This window comes from Vipera ursinii (assembly GCF_947247035.1).
Source record: "Vipera ursinii genome assembly, chromosome: 11".
NCBI lineage: Eukaryota > Metazoa > Chordata > Lepidosauria > Squamata > Viperidae > Vipera > Vipera ursinii.
The window spans coordinates 3,948,375-3,970,365 of NC_139524.1; the positions used below are offsets into that span (position 1 = coordinate 3,948,375).

The 21,991-nt window shown below is 52.9% G+C and overlaps 2 protein-coding genes across 5 annotated transcripts in view; both read left to right on the top strand.

The window, feature by feature from the left end:
- Nucleotides 1–705: 705 nt before the first annotated feature.
- Nucleotides 706–15,899, top strand: FES (FES proto-oncogene, tyrosine kinase). Of its 3 annotated transcripts, none has more exons than XM_083371543.1 (18): nt 706–1,076; nt 1,597–1,770; nt 1,897–1,993; nt 4,522–4,705; nt 5,009–5,146; nt 5,247–5,372; nt 5,602–5,724; nt 6,320–6,506; nt 7,190–7,282; nt 9,281–9,490; nt 10,419–10,541; nt 10,619–10,672; nt 11,468–11,586; nt 12,465–12,559; nt 12,869–12,992; nt 13,358–13,515; nt 13,698–13,820; nt 15,452–15,899. In XM_083371543.1, exons 1-18 carry the CDS (start codon nt 861–863, stop codon nt 15,592–15,594), a joined length of 2,487 nt encoding a protein of 828 aa, XP_083227669.1. In that variant the 5' UTR covers nt 706–860; the 3' UTR covers nt 15,595–15,899. The 3 variants fall into 3 exon arrangements, with proteins under 3 accessions (XP_083227669.1, XP_083227670.1, XP_083227671.1); XM_083371544.1 differs by having other exon boundaries at nt 7,196–7,282; XM_083371545.1 differs by lacking the exon at nt 13,358–13,515 and having other exon boundaries at nt 15,452–15,595.
- A 2,014-nt stretch (nt 15,900–17,913) lies between these two features.
- The window catches only part of MAN2A2 (mannosidase alpha class 2A member 2), a 30,875-nt gene continuing 26,797 nt past the window's right edge, over nt 17,914–21,991 (top strand). For both annotated transcript variants that reach the window (XM_083371624.1, XM_083371623.1), the window contains exons 1-3: nt 17,914–18,133; nt 18,218–18,475; nt 21,011–21,155. In XM_083371624.1, the coding sequence (XP_083227750.1) occupies nt 18,002–18,133; nt 18,218–18,475; nt 21,011–21,155 (535 nt within the window). In that variant the 5' untranslated portion in view covers nt 17,914–18,001. The remainder of the gene's footprint in view (nt 18,134–18,217; nt 18,476–21,010; nt 21,156–21,991) is intronic.

Consider the following 21,991-nt stretch of genomic DNA (forward strand, 5'->3'; position numbering starts at 1 on the left):
GAGAATTCTGGGAGTTAAAGTCCAGACATCTTCAACCTGCCAAGTTTGAAAAACACTGGCCTAGAGCATTTTGGAAGGAGGCCTATTGCAGAGCTGAGTATCGGGATCACACTTTTTCATCGGCGGGGGTCCAGAGAGAGTCCTGCTTCCGCATCCCTCGGCTCACCTGCCAAGCCCGCCGCTTCGTTTCTGCACACCTTTGGGGAAAGAGGGACCAACCTGTCGAATGACCGCCGACTGAACACCTGCACCAAAACAGGTGCTTCCCGCCCAGCCCTGGCAATTCTCAGGGACGCCGAGCCCCATCCGGGCAGGCTTGCTGGGGGGCAGCAGCGCCGGTCAGCCAGGCTCCCGGCGCCCGTCCCGGCCTCCCCACCCGCCGCCCTCTGGGGCCCCTATGGGCCGGGGAGCCGAAAGGTGCGGAGCTCCTTAAAGCAGCGTTTCCCAACCTTAGGAACTTGAAGATGCGTGGACTTCAACTCCCAGAATTCCCCAGCCAGCATAGCTGGCTGGGGAATTCTGGGAGTTGAAGTCCACGCATCTTCAAGTTCCTAAGGTTGGAAAACGCTGCCTTAAAGGCCCCGAGCGGCCCGGCCCGCTCTCCTGCCCTTGCAGCCGGGAAGGCGAAGCGGCGCAGGAAGAGGCGTCTTGCAATGCCGGGCGGGCGCCGGGAGGCTTCCTGTTCCTCTTTTGCCCTTCGGACTGGCCAGGGCCGCCTGGACGGCTCGGGAGGGGGGCCGCGGGAGAGCGCGAGGGAGCCCGAGGAGGGTCGGGGGTCTCCCGGCCGCCAGCCAGGCGCGGCTCCGGGGCTTCGAGGCGGGACGGGGCGGGCGAGTGGCCCGTCTGCCTGCCGGCCGGCGATGGGCTTCGGGCTGGCGCTGGGCTGCCCCGAGGGCCACGGCGCCCTGCTGCGGCTGCAGGAGTCGGAGGTGCGGCTGCTGGAGGGGCTGCGCAAGTGGATGGGGCAGCGGGCCAAGAGCGACCGGGAGTACGCGGCGCTGCTGCACCAGATGCACAGCCTGGCCGGCAAGCAGGAGAGCGGCCGGCAGCCCCGCCTCGCCGGCCAGATCGGCCAGGTAGGCAGCGCCGGGCGGGATCTCGCCTCCCCGATCCGTCCGCTGGCGGGGAGAGCAGCCTCGGCGCGTCCGAAATGCCCGCCGAAGGGCGCGGCTCTCGGGTGGCTCGAGCGAGCGGCGGACAAAGTTACAAACCGCAGCCGACGCCTTTTGCGCTTCTCCACCTGGGCTCCTCACCTTTGCCGGCCCGTTTCGGAGAGACCCGGCAAGGCCCAGCCTTCTAAAAGAGCCAGGGGCTCCAGCCTGGAGTCAGGTTGATTGACCGTCGAAATGCATTTTAAAAAATCCATAGTTGGGACTGACCAAACTGGTTTTCGGGGTCTTTCCGACCGTGGCATATTTCCCTCCGCCATCAGGGTCAGTTAAGGGGAGAGCCGGCAGGCCTGCCTTCAGCTCTCCTGCCTACAACTTGACGCAAACTGGTTGTAAAGCCTGCATCTAGAGGGCATCCCCCTCAAGTCCCCCCCCCCGTGGAATTAGGCCAGATTTTGCAGGCTTCTGGTCTCCCTCTCTTTTGCAGTGCTGGTGGTCCCTGGTGACCCAGACTGAGGCGCTGAGCCAAGCTCTAGAACGCCACGCGGAAGCCCTGCTGGCGGGACCCCTGAACACGCTGGCCCTGCTCATCCAAGACAAGCAGCAGCTGCACCGGTGCTACAGTGAACAGTGGCAACAAATGAACCAGGATTTCATCCGGGTACTGCAATTTGGCTGAGCCCTCCTGGCACCAGCAGGATCCCAGGGAGAGGGCCAGGACCGCGGGGGGGGGGGGGAATCCACTGGGGCTGCCAGACTTTCTGAGCTGTCTTCTTGGCTTTTCCAGACCACCCAGCAAGAGCCCGAGCGCCTGAGAGTCCAGTACCACAGCCACATCCGAGAGTGTGCGCAGGCAAAGCGCAAATACCAGGAGGCCAGCAAAGGTGAGTCCTTCGCCAGGGGCAGAATGGGAGAATGTCAACAGTGCTCAACAGCCAACCAGAGCCTTGGTGGAGCAGTGGGCTAATGCCTCCTTAAGTAACACCAGCTGCCTGCAATTAGTGCAGGTTCGAGTCCCACCAGGCTCAAGGTTGACTCAGCCTTCCATCCTTCCGAGGTAGGTAAAATGAGGACCCAGATTGTTGGGGGCAATTAAGCTGACTTTGTAATAATGCCGCTTGGGGTGTGCTGTGAAAGCCCTAATAAGCAGGCATATACATAGAATGAAGGCTATTGCTAAGCACATTGATTTGTGCTTCTTAGATTGTAAACCACCCTGAGTCTTCAGAGAAGGGTGGGATATAAATGGGATTTAAAAAAAAGATATCTCCAAAGAAACCCTAGCTTAGATGCCTCTTAGGACACAGATGGTGCCAGATGGCGGTAGTGTTTGTCAGTGATCGGCTAGGACCAGGCAGGATGGGGCAACTTCTCTTGGTCCCATTTGATCTCTCAATGATACCACCAGGCATTTTTCTGCAAGGCTTCGCTGGTGTTGCTAGACAAGGAGAGACTTAGTCTGAGGCCGCTGCTCAGAAGGACTCCACATTCTCTCCGTTACATGGAGGTGGAATGAACCAGGAGACTGACCGTCTCAGTGCAGGATCAGGCTAACATCTCTCCCCCCAGCCAAACCAGAGGCTGTCAAATCCTTTCTTGGTGCTTGGAGACCAAGCATGGGCTCAACCCCGGCGAGACCTCACAGGCTCTGGTTTCAAGGGTTTGCTGGCCACTGTGATTTAATATTTAATTCTCAGCAGCGATGGCACTTCCCCAGCTCCACCTGAGGTGTCATTTGGATGCTTTATTTGATTCTCGGCTCCTGCCTGTCAAGCAGGCAGCAGCTGTGGCCGAGGAAGCCTTTCTACAAACCCATTTTAGGCACCAACTGTGTGTTCTTTCCTGGGTCCAGAGGCCCTGCTCGCGGTCACTCTGGCCCAAATCAACTCAGTCTGGATCACTGCAATGTGGGTTAAACGGAGCTACCCTCGAAGCTACAGCTGGTCCAGAATGTGGCTGCATAAGTGTCTTCTCTCCCCCCCCCTGCTTTTGCAACATGTAACATGGCTACTCTATAAGTTGTGCTTATTATTGCTGTGCTTCGGGCTGCTTTCAACTAGCCAACCACCACTCCGTGTGCTGGTAGCCATGCAAAAAGTCCTCCCTAGCTTAGAGCCCAACTGCTGCAGGATTTTTTTTCTGTGTGTGTCCTGATCAGCTGGTGGTGTATTTCAGTTAAAGGAGCGAAGAGTTGTTACCTTGATTTATTGGATGTTGGACATGAATAAGAATAGCATGCTGCTGTTCTTCAATACGAATTCATAATCAACGAAGACCACATAATAAAACATTTTATAAAACACACAAACATATGTGCAGAGAAAAAACAACCTCATCCACTGAATCTTGTCTCTTTCAGATGGCCTGAGAATAAAATGGGTATTTTGAATGATGGGGGGGATGAGGGGGGCTGCGTGAAGGCAGGGTGCCCAGCCCCTCCAGATTGCCTCTGCTGGGTGATGCAATTGACCTAAGCCAGGGGTAGGCAACCTCGGCTCTTTTATGACTCATGGACTTCAACTCCCAGAATTCCTGAGTCAGGTGACTCAGGAATTCTGGGAGTTGAAGTCCATGAGTCATAAAAGAGCCGAGGTTGCCTACCCCTGACCTAAGCAATGTGCCCTCTGCTGAAGAAGGGATTTTTAAAACTTGAACGAGGCCTCCCTGTTTGGAGGAACAGTCATATTTCTTTGCAGTATGCCCATTCTAGCGCATCTTCCTGATTTGCTCTTGTTCTAATCTAAATAGGCTTGAATGAACCCTTCTTTGCAGGTGTGTTGCTATGCCTCTCTGGTTCTTTAGGTGACCACTTTTGTACGACTTCTCAATCCAGAATTTTCCTCTCGAGATACAACAGTCATAACTGCGGTGGTATTCGTGGAATAGCCGCACCGTGGATTTGTACAGAGATGTTACATTAGAAATTTATTTTTCCTCCAGTTGACGGATGGGGCTTTTCGTTTTGAATCTGCTCTTTTTGTAATAGCTGCATCTCAACTTTTCACTGAGCAGGAAATCTCGTAAGATCTGTGACTGTTACCTGCTCAGTTAGGGTTATTTTGTTCCTTTGCTCATGGTGAGTTGTGTTTGTTCTTCGGAGCCCTTTTCCCCAGGATTTTTAGCCACCTGCCAAGGTGCCACCCTGGGACTTGCCGCCCCAGAGATATTGGAAAATCCTTCGCAGGGGGACGGGGCCGCAAGAGTCGACCGATTTGAGTCAGGGAGCCGTCTAATGCAGCGTTTCCCAACCGTAGGAACTTGAAGATGTGTGGACTTCAACTCCCAGAATTCCCCAGCCAGCTATGCTGGCTGGGGAATTCTGGGAGTTGAAGTCCACGCATCTTCAAGTTCCTAAGGTTGGGAAACGCTGGTCTAATGATCCTACCTTCCCCTTCTGTGGCTCTGTCCTCAGACAAGGAACGGGAGAAGGCCAAGGAAAGGTACGTCCGCAGCCTCTGGAAGCTCTACTCCTCGCACAACCAGTACGTGCTGGCCCTGCGAGCTGCGGAAGTGCAGCACAGCCTTCACTATGAGCGGATCCTGCCCGGCCTTCTCCAGTCCCTGCATGGCCTTTTGCAGGAGATGACCCAGATCACGTAAGAGCAGCAGTGGAGCCTGGACGGGCTGGTGCCGAGGGCGATTCAGGCTGGATTGCCTGGTTCCCTTCAGGAGGGGAGATGAAACAAAACTAGGCTTCGGGGAGAGGGGGGCAGAGCGGGCACTGCTGGGGTAGAGTTAGCAATGCCCTTTTTCCTTACCTCCCGCCTTCATTCCTTTGGCTTAGAATTTCGTTCTTGTCGTCCGTACTCTGTACAGTCCTGCTGACTGCAGAGAGGGAACCGCACGTGCACGTGTGAATGCTGTTCTTTCTATTCATCCTCTCGAGTTTGTACCAACAGGAAGGCAACCCTGCAAGAATACGCCAGCATCACAAGCCTGGTACAGGAGGAGATGGTGGCTGTGCACCAGGCCATGGTCAGGGCCATCGACCGCATCCAGCCAGCCATTGACTACGAAGAGTTCCTTCCCCCTTGCAGGTACGTTCTGCTGAGGGTTTATCTCCTGGGCAGCTGGGAGAGCAAGGGGCCGGTGGCTTTCCGTTCTCAGGCTGGCTGGGGTCTCTCTCTCTCTCTCCAGGTGTGAGCAGGAGATGCCAGGCCTGGCGACCTTTGATAGGAGTTTGCTAGAGGAGGCCGAGATGGAGGTCCTGCAAGAGGGGCAGCTCCAGCTGAACGAGCTCACCCTGGAAAGCCTGCAACACACGTGTGTAGGGGAAGGCGGGGCCCTCCGGGAAGAAGGCTGCCCCCGGGTGAGGTGGCGATCCAGCCCACCTGCACGGGCACTGCTGAGGCTAGGGGGGCAGGGAGGGACGGAGGAAGAGAGACTAGCCTGTATCGACTGGCCACCCTGTAAGCTGAGCCTGGGCTCACAAAACTCAGTATGGGGCCGTCCTCTATGTGTGAGACTGGAAAGCCCCTTCTCTGCTTTGCAGGCTGACCTCCCTGCAGGAGGAACTGACCAGTGCCACAGAGAGTACTGACAGCCATGGCAAGCATGTCCAGATGCTGGAAGCTGAAATCCAGAAGGATGAGATGGCAGGAAGCCCAGGAAAAGGGTGAGGCTGTGCCACTGAAGCAGGAACTTCCAAGTTGCCACTCTGGTTCCTTCACTGTTATCCAAACGGGACGGTGCAGATCCTGAAGGGCCAAGGAAGAGCAGCAAGCTCACTTCTGCAACGCATGCTTGTCATTAGAATAGCCCTCAGTTTCTGTTTCTCCCTTTGCGAGGTTGTGTGAAACCCGTCTTGCGGCTCTCCGTCCCAGAGGCCAGAAGATGGGGCAACCACACAACTCCCTGCCACTCATTCTACAGCTCCAGAGTCTTTCCTCACCCTTCTTTTCTCTGCCTGATGTCCCACGACGTGACACCCCTGCCCCTCTGCATGCAGCGAGTAATCTAAGAGAAGTGTTCCTCTTGCACAGAGAAGCTTTTATTCTTCTCTCCTTAATTGCTGTATGCAGGCCCTCCCGGAGGGAGCCACATGCTGGATGCGAATAGGTCTTGTGCCAGAGATCTCCTGCCTCTTTGGAGGGTTGAGTGGTCCCTTGATCTTCTGCCACAGATGTGCTGCCCTTGGCAAGGCAGCCTTTTCCGTGCGTGCTGCCTTATCCTTGGGTGCTCCAGCCAATGCACCTCTTTCTCTTCCGTAGCATCCTCCACCTGGGAAGGCAGAAGTCCCTGCATGAAGCTTACCACCTTTTCCATCTTGCTCTGGGCACGCAAGAAAAACTCAAGGCCCAAAGGGATTTGCTGCAACAGAAGCTGGATGAGTTGGGACCCCTGGACCCTCCACCTGTCCCTGATCTGCAGGGTGACAGGCAGTCACTCTCTTCCGGGGTGGGTGTAAGCCAGGGATGGCGAACCTTTTAGAGACCGAGGGCCCAAACTGCAGTCCAAAACCCACTTACGTATCGTCGGGTGCCGGGTGGGCGTGGCCCATTGGGTGGGCATGGCCCATTGGGTGGGCATGGCCCATTGGGTGGGCACGGCTGCGGTGGTAACGGCAGACGGGTGGGACTAAAAAGTTCAATCCCAACTTTGCAAGATTATTTTTTTTCCCCGCAAGAAGTTGAAATTGATCGATTGAACCTTTTTTTTTTTTGCACACGGCAGCGGAGGCCTAAAGCGAAAAGGTTTTTATAAAACCCAACTGAAGGCCTAGGACTGGGGCGATGCCACGCGTGCCCAACGAGAGGGCTCTGCGTGCCACCTGTGGCATGTGTGCCATAGGTTCGCCACCACGGGTATAAGCAGTGCTCTGCCAAGTCAGAGCAAGGCAGGAAGGTGGTAGCAAAGCCTGCCCGAATGGCCCCAGGCTGCCTCAACTTAATCATTATGCTGATCGCGGAGACAGGAGGGGCACAAGCAAGGGGCTTGGTCCACTCACTCCTTTTTCTCTGCCCTGCCTCTTGGATGGGCTGCTCTGCGGTGGTCTCTGACATAGTGCTGAGCTTGGCTCTCTGGGCTGTTTCCCCCCACTGCTCACACCACGTTCACTCTCTGCCCTTCTTCTCTGGCAGGAGCAGGAGTCCGAGCGAGACTGGAGCCGAACGCCGCCAGCTTTGGAGGCCTTGAAGCATCACATCTCAGGCATTTTTCGTCCACGTGTCTTTGTGAGTGGCCAACCCTTGCTGGACGCTTCTCACTGCCTCCCTGCCCAGCTGGGTTTCCTGACCAGTTAGGCAAAGCCAAAAAAGTCCCAAACATTTGCTCTTAAAATATGCTAGATGAGGAAATGTGCAAAACTGGCATTGGTTCAGAAGTAGCGCATTTATTTCCTAGCTTTGTTTTGGGATAAAATAATTAAAAACATCTTACTGCCACCATCCCAAAAATTGAAGCTCAACTTTCTTTAAATAATGTAATGTGTGGACGTGGTGCATGGTGCTTCGCAAGCAGAGGTGGGGAGGCAGCTAAAAATGTGTAAGGAGGAGGAGGAGGAGGAGGAGGAAGGAACAAGAAGCAGGAGAGTCCAGAGGCGAGATCAACAGGTCCGTAATTGAAAGAAAAGGATTTCAGTCTGAGCAAAGTACGAAGGTCGCTAGGCTGATTCCAAACCTGTTGGCTTTCGGTAAGGAACTGAAAGTGGCGTAATTGCAACAACGTCAGTTGGGCAGAGCTGAGGGATCTCCAGGCATTTCTTACGATCAGAAAAAAGAGGAAACCAGAAGAAGAAATTCAGCAGAGAGACAGTGAAGTTGAGCAATCTAAAGCCGAACCAGGGTTGCTTCCTCTCAGAGGGAAGCCATTTATCCATGAGAAAAGGGGGCCCTTTGGCCAACCTCTGAGTCACCAGTCACTGACCGAAAAGCCCCAAGGCAACATCTTCCTTTCTTCTGGCCTCCTGAAGGAAGAGTTGGGCCTTGATTGCCCTTTTTTGTCACAATCAGAGTGCACAATCTCTGCACAGGGGTGAGAGCTCCCAGACTCTCACCCCTTCTTAAAGGGCCAGTCCCCACCATTCAGCTTTGCTCCCATCCCATCCCCGCCCCGCTTATAAAATAAATGTGGATGCTTTATTGTTTTTAAAGGTTTTTTATTGCTTTTACGGATTGGAATTGTAAACTGCTCAGAGTCACTGAAATGGATTGCTATAGAAATTGAGTAAAAAAAATACAGTTAGAATCTAAAATATAGCAGTGGCCCCAGCACCGGCCCTTTCCGCCTCTTCCCGACAGAAGCCTTGTCCGTGCAGCTTCCCAGCTGGATCTTCGGGAGTTGTCAAACTCTCTTCCCCCCCCCCCAATCTTTTGGGTTGTTGCTGCTGAAGGGACAGGAAATCAGGGAGGAGCCCCAAGAAAGCCAAGATAATTTATCTCAACTAAGGGGTGGGGGGTGGTCAGTAGTGGTGGGGTGGCCTGGTCTACCTGCTGTTGCTCAGGGACAGGTAGAGCCTGTCTCTCCAAAGGGGAGGGCCTCCTCCACCCCGACCATGCCCAGCCCAGCTTGGCCTTCCACTTGCCCTCTCTGCCAGCCAGGTGGAAGCGGATTTCGCCAGCCTGCCCTCAGTTAACTTTGAGACTGGCAACTCTTGCTAAGTGAGGTGGTCATAAAATCACATGGCTGCACGGACTTCTGATGGTAGCTCTGGCAACGGTCGTTAAAGAAATTGTGTCTTAAGCTTGGCATTATGTGACTGTGACTTGCAACTTCCTGCCAGCTTCCCCATTAACTTTTGCTTGTCAGAAGCTGGCTGTGAAGGTTGCCATGGTGATCATGTGACTACAGGATGCTACAACCCTTATTATTGCATGCCGATTGCCAAATTGTGATTACGCGGCTGCAGGGCCACTGCAATAGCACTGCAACTTTTGAGGATTGGTGGCAAGTCTCCTTGCCCAGCACTGCCGTAATCGGTCGCTCGACGAGTGGTCACTAAATGAGAACTACCTGTACTGGATGATTGTTCAGCTTGTCCTGTTTCTCTTGGATTTCCTTCTCCTCTCCAAAGGCCAGCTGTGCTCTCCTCCCCTCCTGCCTTCTCCCAAGTTCTCCTGGCTTTCTTATTTGCAGGGAAGGGATCTGCCCATCCTCTCCTGGTGCTGGAAGTGACTTTCCCCTTGCAGGGAGACGAGCAAAGAAAGTCCCTTGAACTTCTGTCTCTTCCACAGCTGCCACCCTCTCTGCCGCAGATCCCTGAGGTGCAGAAGCCCCTTGGGCAGCAGACCTGGTACCACGGCGCCATTCCCCGCGTGGAGGTGCAGAAGCTTCTGCAGACCAACGGTGACTTCTTGGTGCGGGAGAGCCAAGGCAAACAGGAGTATGTCCTCTCGGTGCTGTGGGACGGGCAACCACGGCACCTCATCCTGCAGGCTGCTGATGTGAGTGCTCGGGGGAACATCAGGGTAGCAGTGGGAGGCTACACCCTGTGCAAACAAGTCATTGAGCGTGTTCCAGTCACCTTTGCTCATTGGGAACTAGCCTTCTACTCCAGTACTGGCTGTTGTCTCTGGCCCTTTGTAAGAAGTCCTAGGGGCCTTGATTGAACAGAACAACCCCCCCCCCCCCAAACCTGAATCTTGTGCATGAGATTGCCAGTGAACACACCAAAGCTGAGTTTCAGTGCTGCCCTGTGGCATCAGAGCACCCATACGGAATTTGGCAGGTGGTGGGTCTGAAGGCTGATGCCAGCGGAGTGGATGGCAAAGGAGTAGATAGCATGGAGTCTGCCTGGTAGTTTGCTGGGCTGGAGTTCTGCTCGAAGAAATTTGAGCCACATGCTCAACCAGTTCAACTCTGGTGTATTCTAGAACAGCGTTTCCCAACCTTAGGAACTTGAAGATGCGTGGACTTCAACTCCCAGAATTCCCCAGCTAGCTGGCTGGGGAATTCTGGGAGTTGAAGTCCACGCATCTTCAAGTTCCTAAGGTTGGGAAACGCTGTTCTAGAAGAAAGCTATTTCTTATGCAAAGGATGGCGTTCCCTATTCTCTGCATTGTGAATTTCAGCGGGATAGGATCTTGGGCCAACTACGTACTGTGACCTTGCGTACAGTTTCATGTATCGATAGACTCCACAATTCTTGGCCCTCTTCAAGAGTGAAATTAGCAGGAGGGAAATTCTTTGTAAGAGATCTAGTTCTGGAATACAGTTCTGCCACCAGCTGGCTTGGGAGGTTGTTAGGTCGGTATGAGAATCCTGTTCCGTTTAGGAAAATGTAGAAGAGGAAGCAATGGCACAGAAGGGGAAGCGACTTTCCCCACAAGCTGTAGCCCACCAGAGTAATGGTGGGGTGCTCTTTCCCCCCAGAACCTGTATCGCTTGGAGAGTGAGGCTTTCCCTACCATTCCGCTGCTGGTTGACCATTTCCTGAAGTCCAGGCAGCCCATCACGAAGAAAAGTGGCATTGTGCTGGTCAAGCCCATCCCCAAGGTAGGAACCTGATGGTGGTGCTGGAGAGCGTGCTGGAGATTGTCTGGGGAGAAATGACGGGGCTGCTCTTCCCCCAGGACAAGTGGGTGTTGGACCATGAGGACATTGTGCTGGGGAAACGCATTGGGCAGGTGAGTGATGCCTCAGCAGAGCAATCCCTCTGAAGAGAGGAAGCACCTGGCTGATCTGTTGTGCCCTCCTCCATGCCTAGAACTTTCCTTTTAGAGCAATAGGTTATTGCAACTTCAGTTGCCCCCCCCCCCCTCATTGAAAAGGAAGCCGTCTGCTTCCGGATGTGCTCCTTGTCCAGTCTGAAAGGGCACGTGGTCAGCGGGCCTTGTTCTGGATCCCCCGGGCTCTGTGTTCACTGCTGCACAAGTTCACCCTACAGTTTTGTTGGCTTTTGCGTTCTTTTCCTTTTGAGTTCTTGGTTCCAAGCCTTTAGGGATGGACCCGACTCTGGAATCACACTCTTTTGTTTCTCTGGAAGGTGGGTTTTTTTTCCTTTTGGCCTTACAAAGGAGCTGAAAGGCCTTTTCACGCTTTAGGGGAAGGGCTTATTTAGCTGATAGTTCTGCCTGAAGGCCTGCTTTAAATAATTATGATCTCAGTTCTGTTCCAAGGTATTGATTAAAATGTATCAGTGTGTTGATTCAATGTTGTTTACCGAGTCCTGAGTTCATTTCATTGAATGGATTTCTAATTATTGTTTTTTATTCTGCTGCAATCCTCTGTTAGTGGTGGCTGTTTCTTTGTGAAAGGTGAGTTGTGAAATCACTTAACCATAGTTGTCCTTCAGAGGTTTAGGAACTGGCTTGTTCGGCCAGAATGCAGCAAATTTCGAGCTCGCTTTTCCAGCCTTTGGCTACTCCCTGCCATGCCGAAGGAAGAGCTGCTGCTGCAAGGTCTTGGCCCTTATTCCACAGGGCAATTTTGGAGAGGTCTTCAGTGGATTCTTGCGTGGCAGTAACACTCCAGTGGCCGTGAAATCCTGCCGTGAAACGCTTCCAAATGAGCTGAAGACCAGGTTTCTACAGGAGGCTGGGTACGTATGGCTCTTGGTTAGCTGAGGCCTTCAGCCAATCACCGCAGGACAGACGCCAAGGCCACGTTCAGGATCTGCCTTTCAATAGAAAGTGAGGGAATGCATGGCTTCTTCACTGGCCGTCCAGTGACTGCTCTTTCCCAGCTTATAGGCAGATTCCTTGGGAGATTTCTTGACGGAGCCATCGGAGCATCTGCCTGCTCTGGCAGATCAGCAGAGAGCCAAGACTCTGCGATTCCCTTGCAATCCCCTGCCTTGGTGGCACAGTGGTTAGAATGCAGCACTGTAGCGTATTTCTGCTGACTGCCGGCTGCCAGCAGTTTGGCAGCTCGAGTCTCACCGGCTCAAAGTTGATTCAGCCTTCCATCCTTCCGAGGTTGGTAAAATGAGGGCACAGATCGTTGGGGGCAATAGGCTGACTCTGTAAACTGCTTAGAGAGGGCTGTAAATCACTGTAAAGTATATAAGTCTAAGTGCTATTGCTATTGCTTTGCCATCTCATGGCACACCTGTGTTTGATGCTGTGGGCTCCTCTTTTCTGAGCATTGGAGAGGAGGCAGCAGGCACAGCTCAAGGTAGCTGGCTATAAAACCTTTGGTGTTGTTTTTGCAAGTCTTTCTTAACCAGAGGTATTGAAGAATAAGGGGATTGGGTTACAGAAATCTTGGCAACTAGGTACGTTTACTGTACCATCCAGTTTATCCCAATCCTCTGCTAGCCACCCAGCGATACATGGAGGGGTGCTAGCAGTTCTTCTGAAGAAGCCCGTGCAGATCATCTGCATTGTGTATTTTGCGACTGCCATCCACTTTCCCAGGCTCCGAGGAGCCCATTACGGCCTGGCCCTTCCAGCTGTGTCTACTCTGACTCCCCCATAGGATCCTGAAGCAGTACAGCCATCCTAATATTGTCCGGCTCATTGGAGTCTGTACTCAGAAGCAGCCAATCTACATTGTCATGGAGCTCGTAAAAGGTAAGTCTGGCCTTTCGCTCCGCTTGCTTTCTTGAAACTTGGAGCCTGTATTCTGCCCGCCACCAACGTTTCCAGGAAGTAGTGACGGAGGCCAGGATTGGCCGTTACGTTGGCTTCAGAATTTTCTCTCTACCTACCTTGACAGCGGCTACTTCATGAATGCCCAGGTGCCCCTCCTCTTCTCTCTGCTGCTTACCTGAAACCCCCTGGTCTCCAGGGAGGTCTGCAGATGAAAGGCTGAACTAGATTTCATGACTTGGGATGCTCCTGTCCCTGAGTGGCCTCACCCTGTGCCTTCTCCCTACCCAGGGGGTGACTTCCTGACCTTCCTACGCAACGAGAGGGCTCGGCTCACAGTCAAGGAGCTCCTGAAGATGATGGAGAACGCTGCCGCAGGGATGGAATACCTGGCCAGCAAGCACTGCATCCACCGGTGAGTCTACTCGGCCCGGCCTGCAGCCAAGTCAGGAGGGCTTTGGGGTGGGTTTAGCTGAGTCTTTCCCGATGCGTCTGCCTGGGGATGTCAGCCGGCTCTTTCCGATATGTCCCATGTCCGAGGCTGCTGACTGCTGCGATCAGAGGTGCAGGGGTATGCTGAGCGAGACTTGATCCGGTCAGTCACCTTGTGCCCTGGTGGAAAAGGCAGAGGAGCCTCTCTTTGAAGGGGACAGAGAAAGAGCGAGGTGGCCACTTGCAGAGGCTGCTGGAAAAAGTACCCGACCACAACTAGACTTGAGCGTGACCCAGGCGCCTCCGAGCGACCGCCTGACTGGCACCTGTGATTCTGCTGCTTTCCAGAGATCTGGCAGCGCGGAACTGTCTGGTGACGGAAAATAGCACGCTGAAAATAAGTGATTTTGGGATGTCACGGGAACAAGTAGATGGCGTTTACTCCTCCACGGGTGCAATGAAACAGATCCCTGTGAAGTGGACAGCTCCAGAGGCACTCAGTTACGGTACGGGGTTCCCAGGCTCTGGCCCTGCAAATGCCATAGTCCAGGCCTGCTGCGTTGTTTTCAGCCGCTACCATGGCTATTGAGCTTCTTGCAACCGCCTAGTCTAATCCCTGCCAGAAAGATTGAAGGTTCTGGGCAGCCTCCATGCTTCCAGCTCATGCCTGCTACTCTCCCCACCTTAGGTCGGTATTCCTCGGAAAGCGATGTCTGGAGCTTTGGGGTCCTGCTGTGGGAAGCTTTCAGCCTGGGTGCCACACCATATGCCAATATGAACAACCAGCAAACTCGTGAAGCTGTGGAGAAGGGTGAGTTCCAAAAGGGTTTATGGGGGAGCAGGAGGCACAGAGTCCACGCAATCATGCGGCAAATGAGGGTCGGGAACCGCTTGGCTGCTGAATACCTGGGGACGAGACTTGAGACCTAAGTCGGAAGCTAGAGGGTCAGAGGTGATAGGGGTGAATGTCATGGCCAAGCCATGGGGGTTCAGCAATTAGTTCCTGTTTTCCGTGCCGATCCATCACTTGCTCTGCTTTCAGAATCCAATAGATTCTTTGACAGTAATTACGACGGAGGAATGGTTGGTGAAGATGGTGGAACTTGCCGAAATGGCCAGGTTGATTGGTTCGAGTAGACAAAAGACAACCTCTACGTTTATCGCTGACTGGAAACCCCTTATGAACTTTTTGCGTAAAGCAGGGGAAAAAAAAATCAATGTATGGTTTTGATGATTAGATAGGATTACAGCAAGAAGAGAGCCACAATGTAACTTTAGAGAAAGTGGTCAATTTACAGTATATTTAGCAATAGCACTTAGACTTATATACCGCTTCACGGTGCTTTACAGCCCTCTCTAAGCGGTTTACAGAGCTGGGACGTTGACCCCCAACAATCTGGGTCCTCATTTTACCAACCTCACAAGCATGGAAGGCTGAGTCAACCTCCAGCCAGTGAGACTCGAACTGCCGAATTGCTGGCAGCCGGCAGTCAGCAGAAGTAGCCTGCGGTACTGCATTCTAAGCACTGCGCCACCAGGGCTCATTTAGACTTATAACTGCTACAAAAATCGGAAGCGACATATACATACGCATATATACTGTACATACACACAGTACATATATATTTACACGTGCACAGACCAAAATGCAATAGATTCTGGCAAATTGCTAAATCATCTTCAGGGATTCACCATCTGATCTGCCTTCTGTTCTGCTAACAAAGCCCTGGGCTCTCCTTGTAGCACTGAAAAGGTCTGCCGACTCGGTTTCCCACAAAGGGTCTCTTCATAGAGTAAACCTGAATGATAGGGGCGATATCTGAAACAAAAGTCATTTCACAATTCACCTTACAGCGTTTCCTGGTAAAGGCTTTAGAGGAGCCAAATAAGTAGAAAAAGACATCACAGCTCCAGAAAGATTTGCTGTTAATCATTAAGTACTTTGAAGATAAAATCACTGCTATTGGTTTTAGTGCTGGACTTCAAACAATTAACATTCATTTGCTGAGTTAGATAAGATAACCTTTACTGTCTTTTTTTTTACCGTGGGCACAACGGCACACATCAAAAATGAAATTTAGTTGCCCGCTCTCAAAGTGGAACACATACATGACCACACGCCTAACCATACTGTACACATGTATGTATAGTTCAGTGGTATGAAAAACGATTTTATCAGTTCTGGCTGGTTTGCCAGCTAAGATCATTCCTAGATGAACCGACTGGACTACTGCAAGGCAATGTGCAATGTGGCTTGCCCTTAAGGGTGACTTGAAAAAAATAATTAGCACAGAATCAGCCACATAAATTTAACTGGCATAATCAGGTTTGTGATAGCTGGTTTGATTGGTTGGTTGATTTTAATTCTCAGGAAGATATTAATTGAGCTGTGAAAAGGTGGCTCTGTTTCAAATGGATTCTGACAGTTACCCCTTTTTCCAGGTACTCGTCTGAGTGCTCCAGCCCAGTGTCCCGAAGATGTATACCAGCTCATGTTAAAGTGTTGGGAATACGAACCACAGAAGCGACCCAGCTTCACTAGCATGCTGCAAGACCTGATTGTGATTCAGAAGAAGCAACGGTGAGAACGCTAATCTCAGGATGTCTGCATGGACACTTCTCAAATCCTACGCTGTGCTGACATCCCAGACCATGGCATTTCACTCCTGGCATATCTTTCTAGCCATACAGACCATCTCCAGTCAGGTCACCTGCCTGCTTGTGGCCAGAAGAGACCTAAAGCTTCGATCTTTGAAGTCATCTGTATTTTCCCTAAAGTTGAAAATAATCATTACAATGTCTAGATTGTATTCTCAAAAATGCATGCTTAATTTAAAAGCAAGTCCCAGTCTTCACCTCAAATAAAATAGACAAGATACGAGGCTATAGAAGAAGGAATTTAAGGAGTAAGAGGCTTCGTATTTTATAAACCCTTCACTGTGATAGGGTGGAGGTAGGTTTTAATGTTTCGTTTGAAGCTAAACCATGACACTTCATTATAGTTATAGAAGCACCACCTTATACCAGAAACAAAGCAAGGGATACTTCATCCAAAACTTGCCACAATATTCACCATTTACAGCCCCGATATAGCAGCATCTGTTCAGATCCAAATGATACACACAATCATTGAAAGGAGGCCAGAGCAATCACCCAATGAAACAGATCAACCAAACCCATCACCGTTTCTGGGAAAGCTGCAGCACGGCTTGTCTTTATAGCTCCCAAACAAAGCCTCTAAAACGGGTGTCAAACTGCTGGCCCGCGGGCTGGATGCGTCGTGCCGAAACCGTACCCACCCCATTGCTGGCAATGGAAAAAAAGTTGCGATATGTCACGACACATCATGTGACGTTGCGAGTTTGACACCCCTGCTGTAGAAGAATCAGGAATTAGCACCAGTAATTTATTGGCACGACCTTCCTTCATTCAACTGCTACGGCCACCCCAGAGTGGTCCAGGCGCAGGGATCTATAATAATAATAATAATAATGATAATGATAATGATAATAATAATAATAATAATAATAATAATAATAATAATAATAATAATAATAAAGTTGGAAGGGACCTTGGAGGTCATCTAGTCCAACCCTCTGCTCAGGCAGGAAACCTTATACCATTCCAGGCAAATGGCTGTCCAGTCTCTTCTTAAAAACCTCCAGTGTTGGAGCATTCACCACCTCTGGAGACAGGTTGTTCCACTGGTTAATTGTTCTAACTGTCAGGAAGTTTCTCCTTAGTTCTAGGTTGCTTCTCTCCTTGACTAGTTTCCATCCATTGCTTCTTGTCCTGCCTTCAGGTGCTTTGGAGAATAGCTTGACTCCCTCTTTGGGGCAGCCCCTGAGATATTGGAACACTGCTATCATGTCACCCCTCACCCTTTTCTTCATTAAACTACACATACCCAATTCCAGCAACCGTTCCCTATATGTTTTAGCCTCCTGTCCCCCAATCATCTTTGTTGCTCTTCTCTGTACTCTTTCTAGAGTCTCAGCATCTTTTTTTACATCGTGGTGACCAAAACTGGATGCAGGAGAACCAGATGCTGGTCCTGCCCTTCCTTCTAGGAACATCACCACAGCCCTGCAGATGTGTATCTGCTGCTTCTCCACCATGAATCATAAATCCATGCTCACCTCTCTTTCTCTCTCTCCCATCTTTGAGGTTATTGAATAGGCCAGTTCAGTGGGAAGAATACAGATGGCAAAAGTTTTGCTCATTATTCAGCCAATTTTAGGGCTTCAATAAGTTTCAACAACTCATCCAGGTCACCGCTTTGGGCTAAAGTTCCAGGGGTCGGCAACCTCGGCTCTTTTATGACTCGTGGACTTCAACTCCCAGAATTCCTGAGCCAGCTCAGGAATTCTGGGAGTTGAAGTCCACGAGTCATAAAAGAGCCGAGGTTGCCGACCCCTGGGCTAAACGGAGCCTCCCTTTACAGCCCGCAGAGCCCCTGGAGGGCTGGAAGGGGCTCCGGGAGGGGACTCAGTGCGGCTGCTTCGGGCCTTTGGCAAGAATGGCCAGGAGCGGAGCCCTTATCTGGGCAGCTGGGCCTCCGACCCTTGCGGGGCCCCAGCCGCAGGCCAGCCCGGGGGCGACGGAGCGGCCCTGGGCGCCAAGCGGGGGAGCCTGCCCGTGGGGACGCCCCAGGCCCGTCTGGCGGCGGACGCTGGAGGAACGAGGCGGCGCCCCGCCTGCCTTCCAGGCGCGGATCCTCCGCCGGGCCCGGGCCCGGCCTCGCAGCAGGAGGAGCAGCCGCAGCAGCGGCGGGGCCGGGCCGGGAGGCGCCGCCTGGAGCCAGCCAGGGCGGGGGGCGAGGCTGGCGGCGCGGGCCGGGGACCGTCGGGCCGCCCGGGCCGGCAGGGGCCGCTGTGGCCGCGGCGGAGGCGCGAGTGGCGAGGCGGCGCGGGCAGGAGCGGCGGCGGCGGGAGCCGGGCGGCCGGCGGAGGAGCTGGGTCGGGGCGGCGAGAGCCGGCGGCAGCGCAGCCCATGAAGCTGAAGAAGCAGGTGACGGTGTGCGGGGCGGCGGCCTTCTGCGTGGCCGTCTTCTCGCTCTACCTGATGCTGGACCACGTGCAGCGCGACCCGGCCCGGCCCCTGCCCGGCGGGCACCTGCCGCGGGTGAGTCCGGGCGGGGGGGAGTCGGGGGGGGCGACGGGGGTCCCCCAGGCTGACCTCTCTCTCCCTCCCTCCCTCCCCGCGCAGAGCCAGATCTCGGCGCTGCAGAGCCGCATCGAGCAGCTGGAGCAGCTGCTGGAGGAGAACCACGAGATCATCGGCCGCATCAAGGACTCGGTGCTGGAGCTGACGGCCGGGCACGAGGGGCGGACGGCGCCGCTGCCCGTCCGGCTGCCCAACGGCTCCTGGGCGCTGCCCAACAACGGACGGCCCGGCTTCTTCTCCGTGGCGCCCGGCGACTGCCGGCCGGGCCCGCGCGCCGCCCGCCCCGAGCCCGACCTGCAGGTGAGTGTGTGTCTCGTGTGTCTGTGTGTGTGTCTGTGTGTCTGTGTGTGTGTCTGTGTCTCTGTGTCTCTGTGTCTCTCTGTGTGTGTGTGTGTCTCGTGTGTGTGTCTGTGTCTCTGTGTGTGTGTGTGTCTCGTGTGTGTGTGTGTGTGTGTCTCGTGTGTCTGTGTGTGTGTCTGTGTGTGTGTCTCGTGTGTCTGTGTGTGTGTGTGTCTGTGTGTCTGTGTCTCTGTGTCTCTGTGTGTGTGTGTGTGTCTCGTGTGTCTGTGTGTGTCTGTGTGTGTGTGTGTCTGTGTGTGTGTGTGTGTCTCGTGTGTGTGTGTGTGTGTGTCTCGTGTGTCTGTGTGTGTGTCTGTGTGTGTGTGTCTGTGTGTCTCTCTGTGTGTGTGTGTCTCGTGTGTGTGTGTGTGTGTCTGTGTGTCTCTGTGTGTCTCTGTGTGTGTGTGTGTCTCGTGTGTCTGTGTGTGTGTCTGTGTGTGTGTCTCTGTGTGTGTGTGTCTCGTGTGTCTGTGTCTGTGTCTGTGTGTGTCTGTGTGTCTCTCTGTGTGTGTGTGTCTCGTGTGTCTGTGTGTGTGTCTGTGTCTGTGTGTCTGTGTGTCTCTCTGTGTGTGTGTGTCTCGTGTGTCTGTGTGTGTGTCTGTGTGTGTGTCTCTGTGTGTGTGTGTGTCTCTGTGTGTGTGTGTGTCTCGTGTGTCTGTGTGTGTGTCTGTGTGTCTGTGTGTGTGTGTGTCTCGTGTGTCTGTGTCTGTGTGTGTGTGTCTCGTGTGTGTGTGTGTCTCGTGTGTGTGTGTGTGTGTGTCTCGTGTGTCTGTGTGTGTGTCTGTGTGTCTGTGTGTGTGTCTGTGTGTCTGTGTCTCTGTGTCTCTCTGTGTGTGTGTGTGTCTCGTGTGTGTGTCTGTGTCTCTGTGTGTGTGTGTGTCTCGTGTGTGTGTGTGTGTGTGTCTCGTGTGTCTGTGTGTGTGTCTGTGTGTGTGTCTCGTGTGTCTGTGTGTGTGTGTGTCTGTGTGTCTGTGTCTCTGTGTCTCTGTGTGTGTGTGTGTGTCTCGTGTGTCTGTGTGTGTCTGTGTGTGTGTGTGTCTGTGTGTGTGTGTGTGTCTCGTGTGTGTGTGTGTGTGTGTGTGTCGTGTGTCTGTGTGTGTGTCTGTGTGTGTGTGTCTGTGTGTCTCTCTGTGTGTGTGTGTCTCGTGTGTGTGTGTGTGTGTCTGTGTGTCTCTGTGTGTCTCTGTGTGTGTGTGTGTCTCGTGTGTCTGTGTGTGTGTCTGTGTGTGTGTCTCTGTGTGTGTGTGTCTCGTGTGTCTGTGTCTGTGTCTGTGTGTGTCTGTGTGTCTCTCTGTGTGTGTGTGTCTCGTGTGTCTGTGTGTGTGTCTGTGTCTGTGTGTCTGTGTGTCTCTCTGTGTGTGTGTGTCTCGTGTGTCTGTGTGTGTGTCTGTGTGTGTGTCTCTGTGTGTGTGTGTGTCTCTGTGTGTGTGTGTGTCTCGTGTGTCTGTGTGTGTGTCTGTGTGTCTGTGTGTGTGTGTGTCTCGTGTGTCTGTGTCTGTGTGTGTGTGTCTCGTGTGTGTGTGTGTCTCGTGTGTGTGTGTGTGTGTGTCTCGTGTGTCTGTGTGTGTGTCTGTGTGTGTGTGTCTGTGTGTCTCTGTGTGTGTGTGTGTCTCGTGTGTGTGTGTGTGTGTCTGTGTGTCTCTGTGTGTCTCTGTGTGTGTGTGTGTCTCGTGTGTCTGTGTGTGTGTCTGTGTGTGTGTCTCTGTGTGTGTGTGTCTCGTGTGTCTGTGTCTGTGTCTGTGTGTGTCTGTGTGTCTCTCTGTGTGTGTGTGTCTCGTGTGTCTGTGTGTGTGTCTGTGTCTGTGTGTCTGTGTGTCTCTGTGTGTGTGTGTGTCTCGTGTGTCTGTGTGTGTGTCTGTGTGTGTGTCTCTGTGTGTGTGTGTGTCTCTGTGTGTGTGTGTGTCTCGTGTGTCTGTGTGTGTGTCTGTGTGTGTGTGTGTCTCTGTGTGTGTGTGTGTCTCGTGTGTGTGTGTGTGTGTGTCTCGTGTGTCTGTGTGTGTGTCTGTGTGTGTGTGTCTGTGTGTCTCTCTGTGTGTGTGTGTCTCGTGTGTGTGTGTGTGTCTGTGTGTCTCTGTGTGTCTCTGTGTGTGTGTGTGTCTCGTGTGTCTGTGTGTGTGTCTCTGTGTGTGTCTCTGTGTGTGTGTGTCTCGTGTGTCTGTGTCTGTGTCTGTGTGTGTCTGTGTGTCTCTGTGTGTGTGTGTGTCTCGTGTGTCTGTGTGTGTGTCTGTGTGTCTGTGTGTCTCTCTGTGTGTGTGTGTCTCGTGTGTCTGTGTGTGTGTCTGTGTGTGTGTCTCTGTGTGTGTGTGTGTCTCTGTGTGTGTGTGTGTCTCGTGTGTCTGTGTGTGTGTCTGTGTGTCTGTGTGTGTGTGTGTCTCGTGTGTCTGTGTCTGTGTGTGTGTGTCTCGTGTGTGTGTGTGTGTGTCTCGTGTGTCTGTGTGTGTGTGGGAGGGGGAGCCACCCGATGCGCCCACCGCCTCCCACCTCCTCTTCCCGCAGATGCTGGCGGTGTCGGCGCTGCTGCCCTACGACAACCAGGACGGCGGAGCGTGGAAGCAGGGCTTCGAGATCACCTACGAGCCTCACGAGTGGGATGCGCGGCCGCTGCAGGTCTTCGTGGTGCCCCACTCCCACAACGACCCAGGTGAGACGGCGGGGGGGGGCGGAAAGCAGGCGGGCGGGCTGCCCTTCCCTGCGGGTGGGGGGCAGACTCGGGGCTGTGGCAGGGAGGGCGAGGCGGAGCCGGTGGGTGGGCGCTACAGGTCCCCGTCTGGTCCTGGAGGGGAAGGATGCGGAACTGGGCAGCGGAGGAGAAAGGCCCGAGCATAACATTTATTTATTTTATTTATTTTAATTCCATTTATATCCCGCCCTTCTCCGAAGACTCAGGGCGGCTTACAATCCCACTGCTGAGATGCTTGTCTTCATTTTTTTCCTATGTGATTGATTCATTTGCTTCAATTCTTACCTTTCGGAGTAAGCCGAGAAGAACGGTAAACCAAAGAAATTAAACGCATTAAAAGCAAAGGTACCTCGGAAAAGACAATATAGCAGAGAAGGAAATGACGGGGGGGGAAGTATATATATGTAGCTCAAGACCGAACTGTGGAATCCTTGGTGTTCTGGGTTGTTCTCTTGCAGACGTTTCATGACCCAAACTAGATAACATCATCCAGGCTAGCAGGGAGTGGGGTTTGCTCTCAGTTGATGTTCCAGTGGCTTGCCTTGCCAGTGTTGGTGCTTTGGCTCTCAGAAGTTCTTGGTCGGGCTGTTTACGGTCGACTTGTTTGGCAATTCCTTGACTGCAGTATTGTTTACGTCTTGATTGAGGATCTGATATTAACCTTGGTGTTAATCTCTGCTCATCTGGGTGCTGATTGCTGGCAGGGAGTGTTGTGGCCTTTTTGTTCCCTTTTTGCACAATATGTACCTGTTGTTTATGTGTTGTTTATTGGTGGCCGACTTGTCAAAGAGTCTTCT

Excerpts from the sequence above, each read along its gene's own strand:
- FES (XM_083371543.1), top strand. The coding sequence starts at position 861 with ATGGGCTTCGGGCTGGCGCTGGGCTGCCCCGAGGGCCACGGCGCCCTG. Across the intron at positions 5,373-5,601 it reads CTGGAAAGCCTGCAACACAC|GCTGACCTCCCTGCAGGAGG; the intron begins GTGTGTAGGGGA and ends TCTGCTTTGCAG. Across the intron at positions 5,725-6,319 it reads GCAGGAAGCCCAGGAAAAGG|CATCCTCCACCTGGGAAGGC; the intron begins GTGAGGCTGTGC and ends TCTCTTCCGTAG.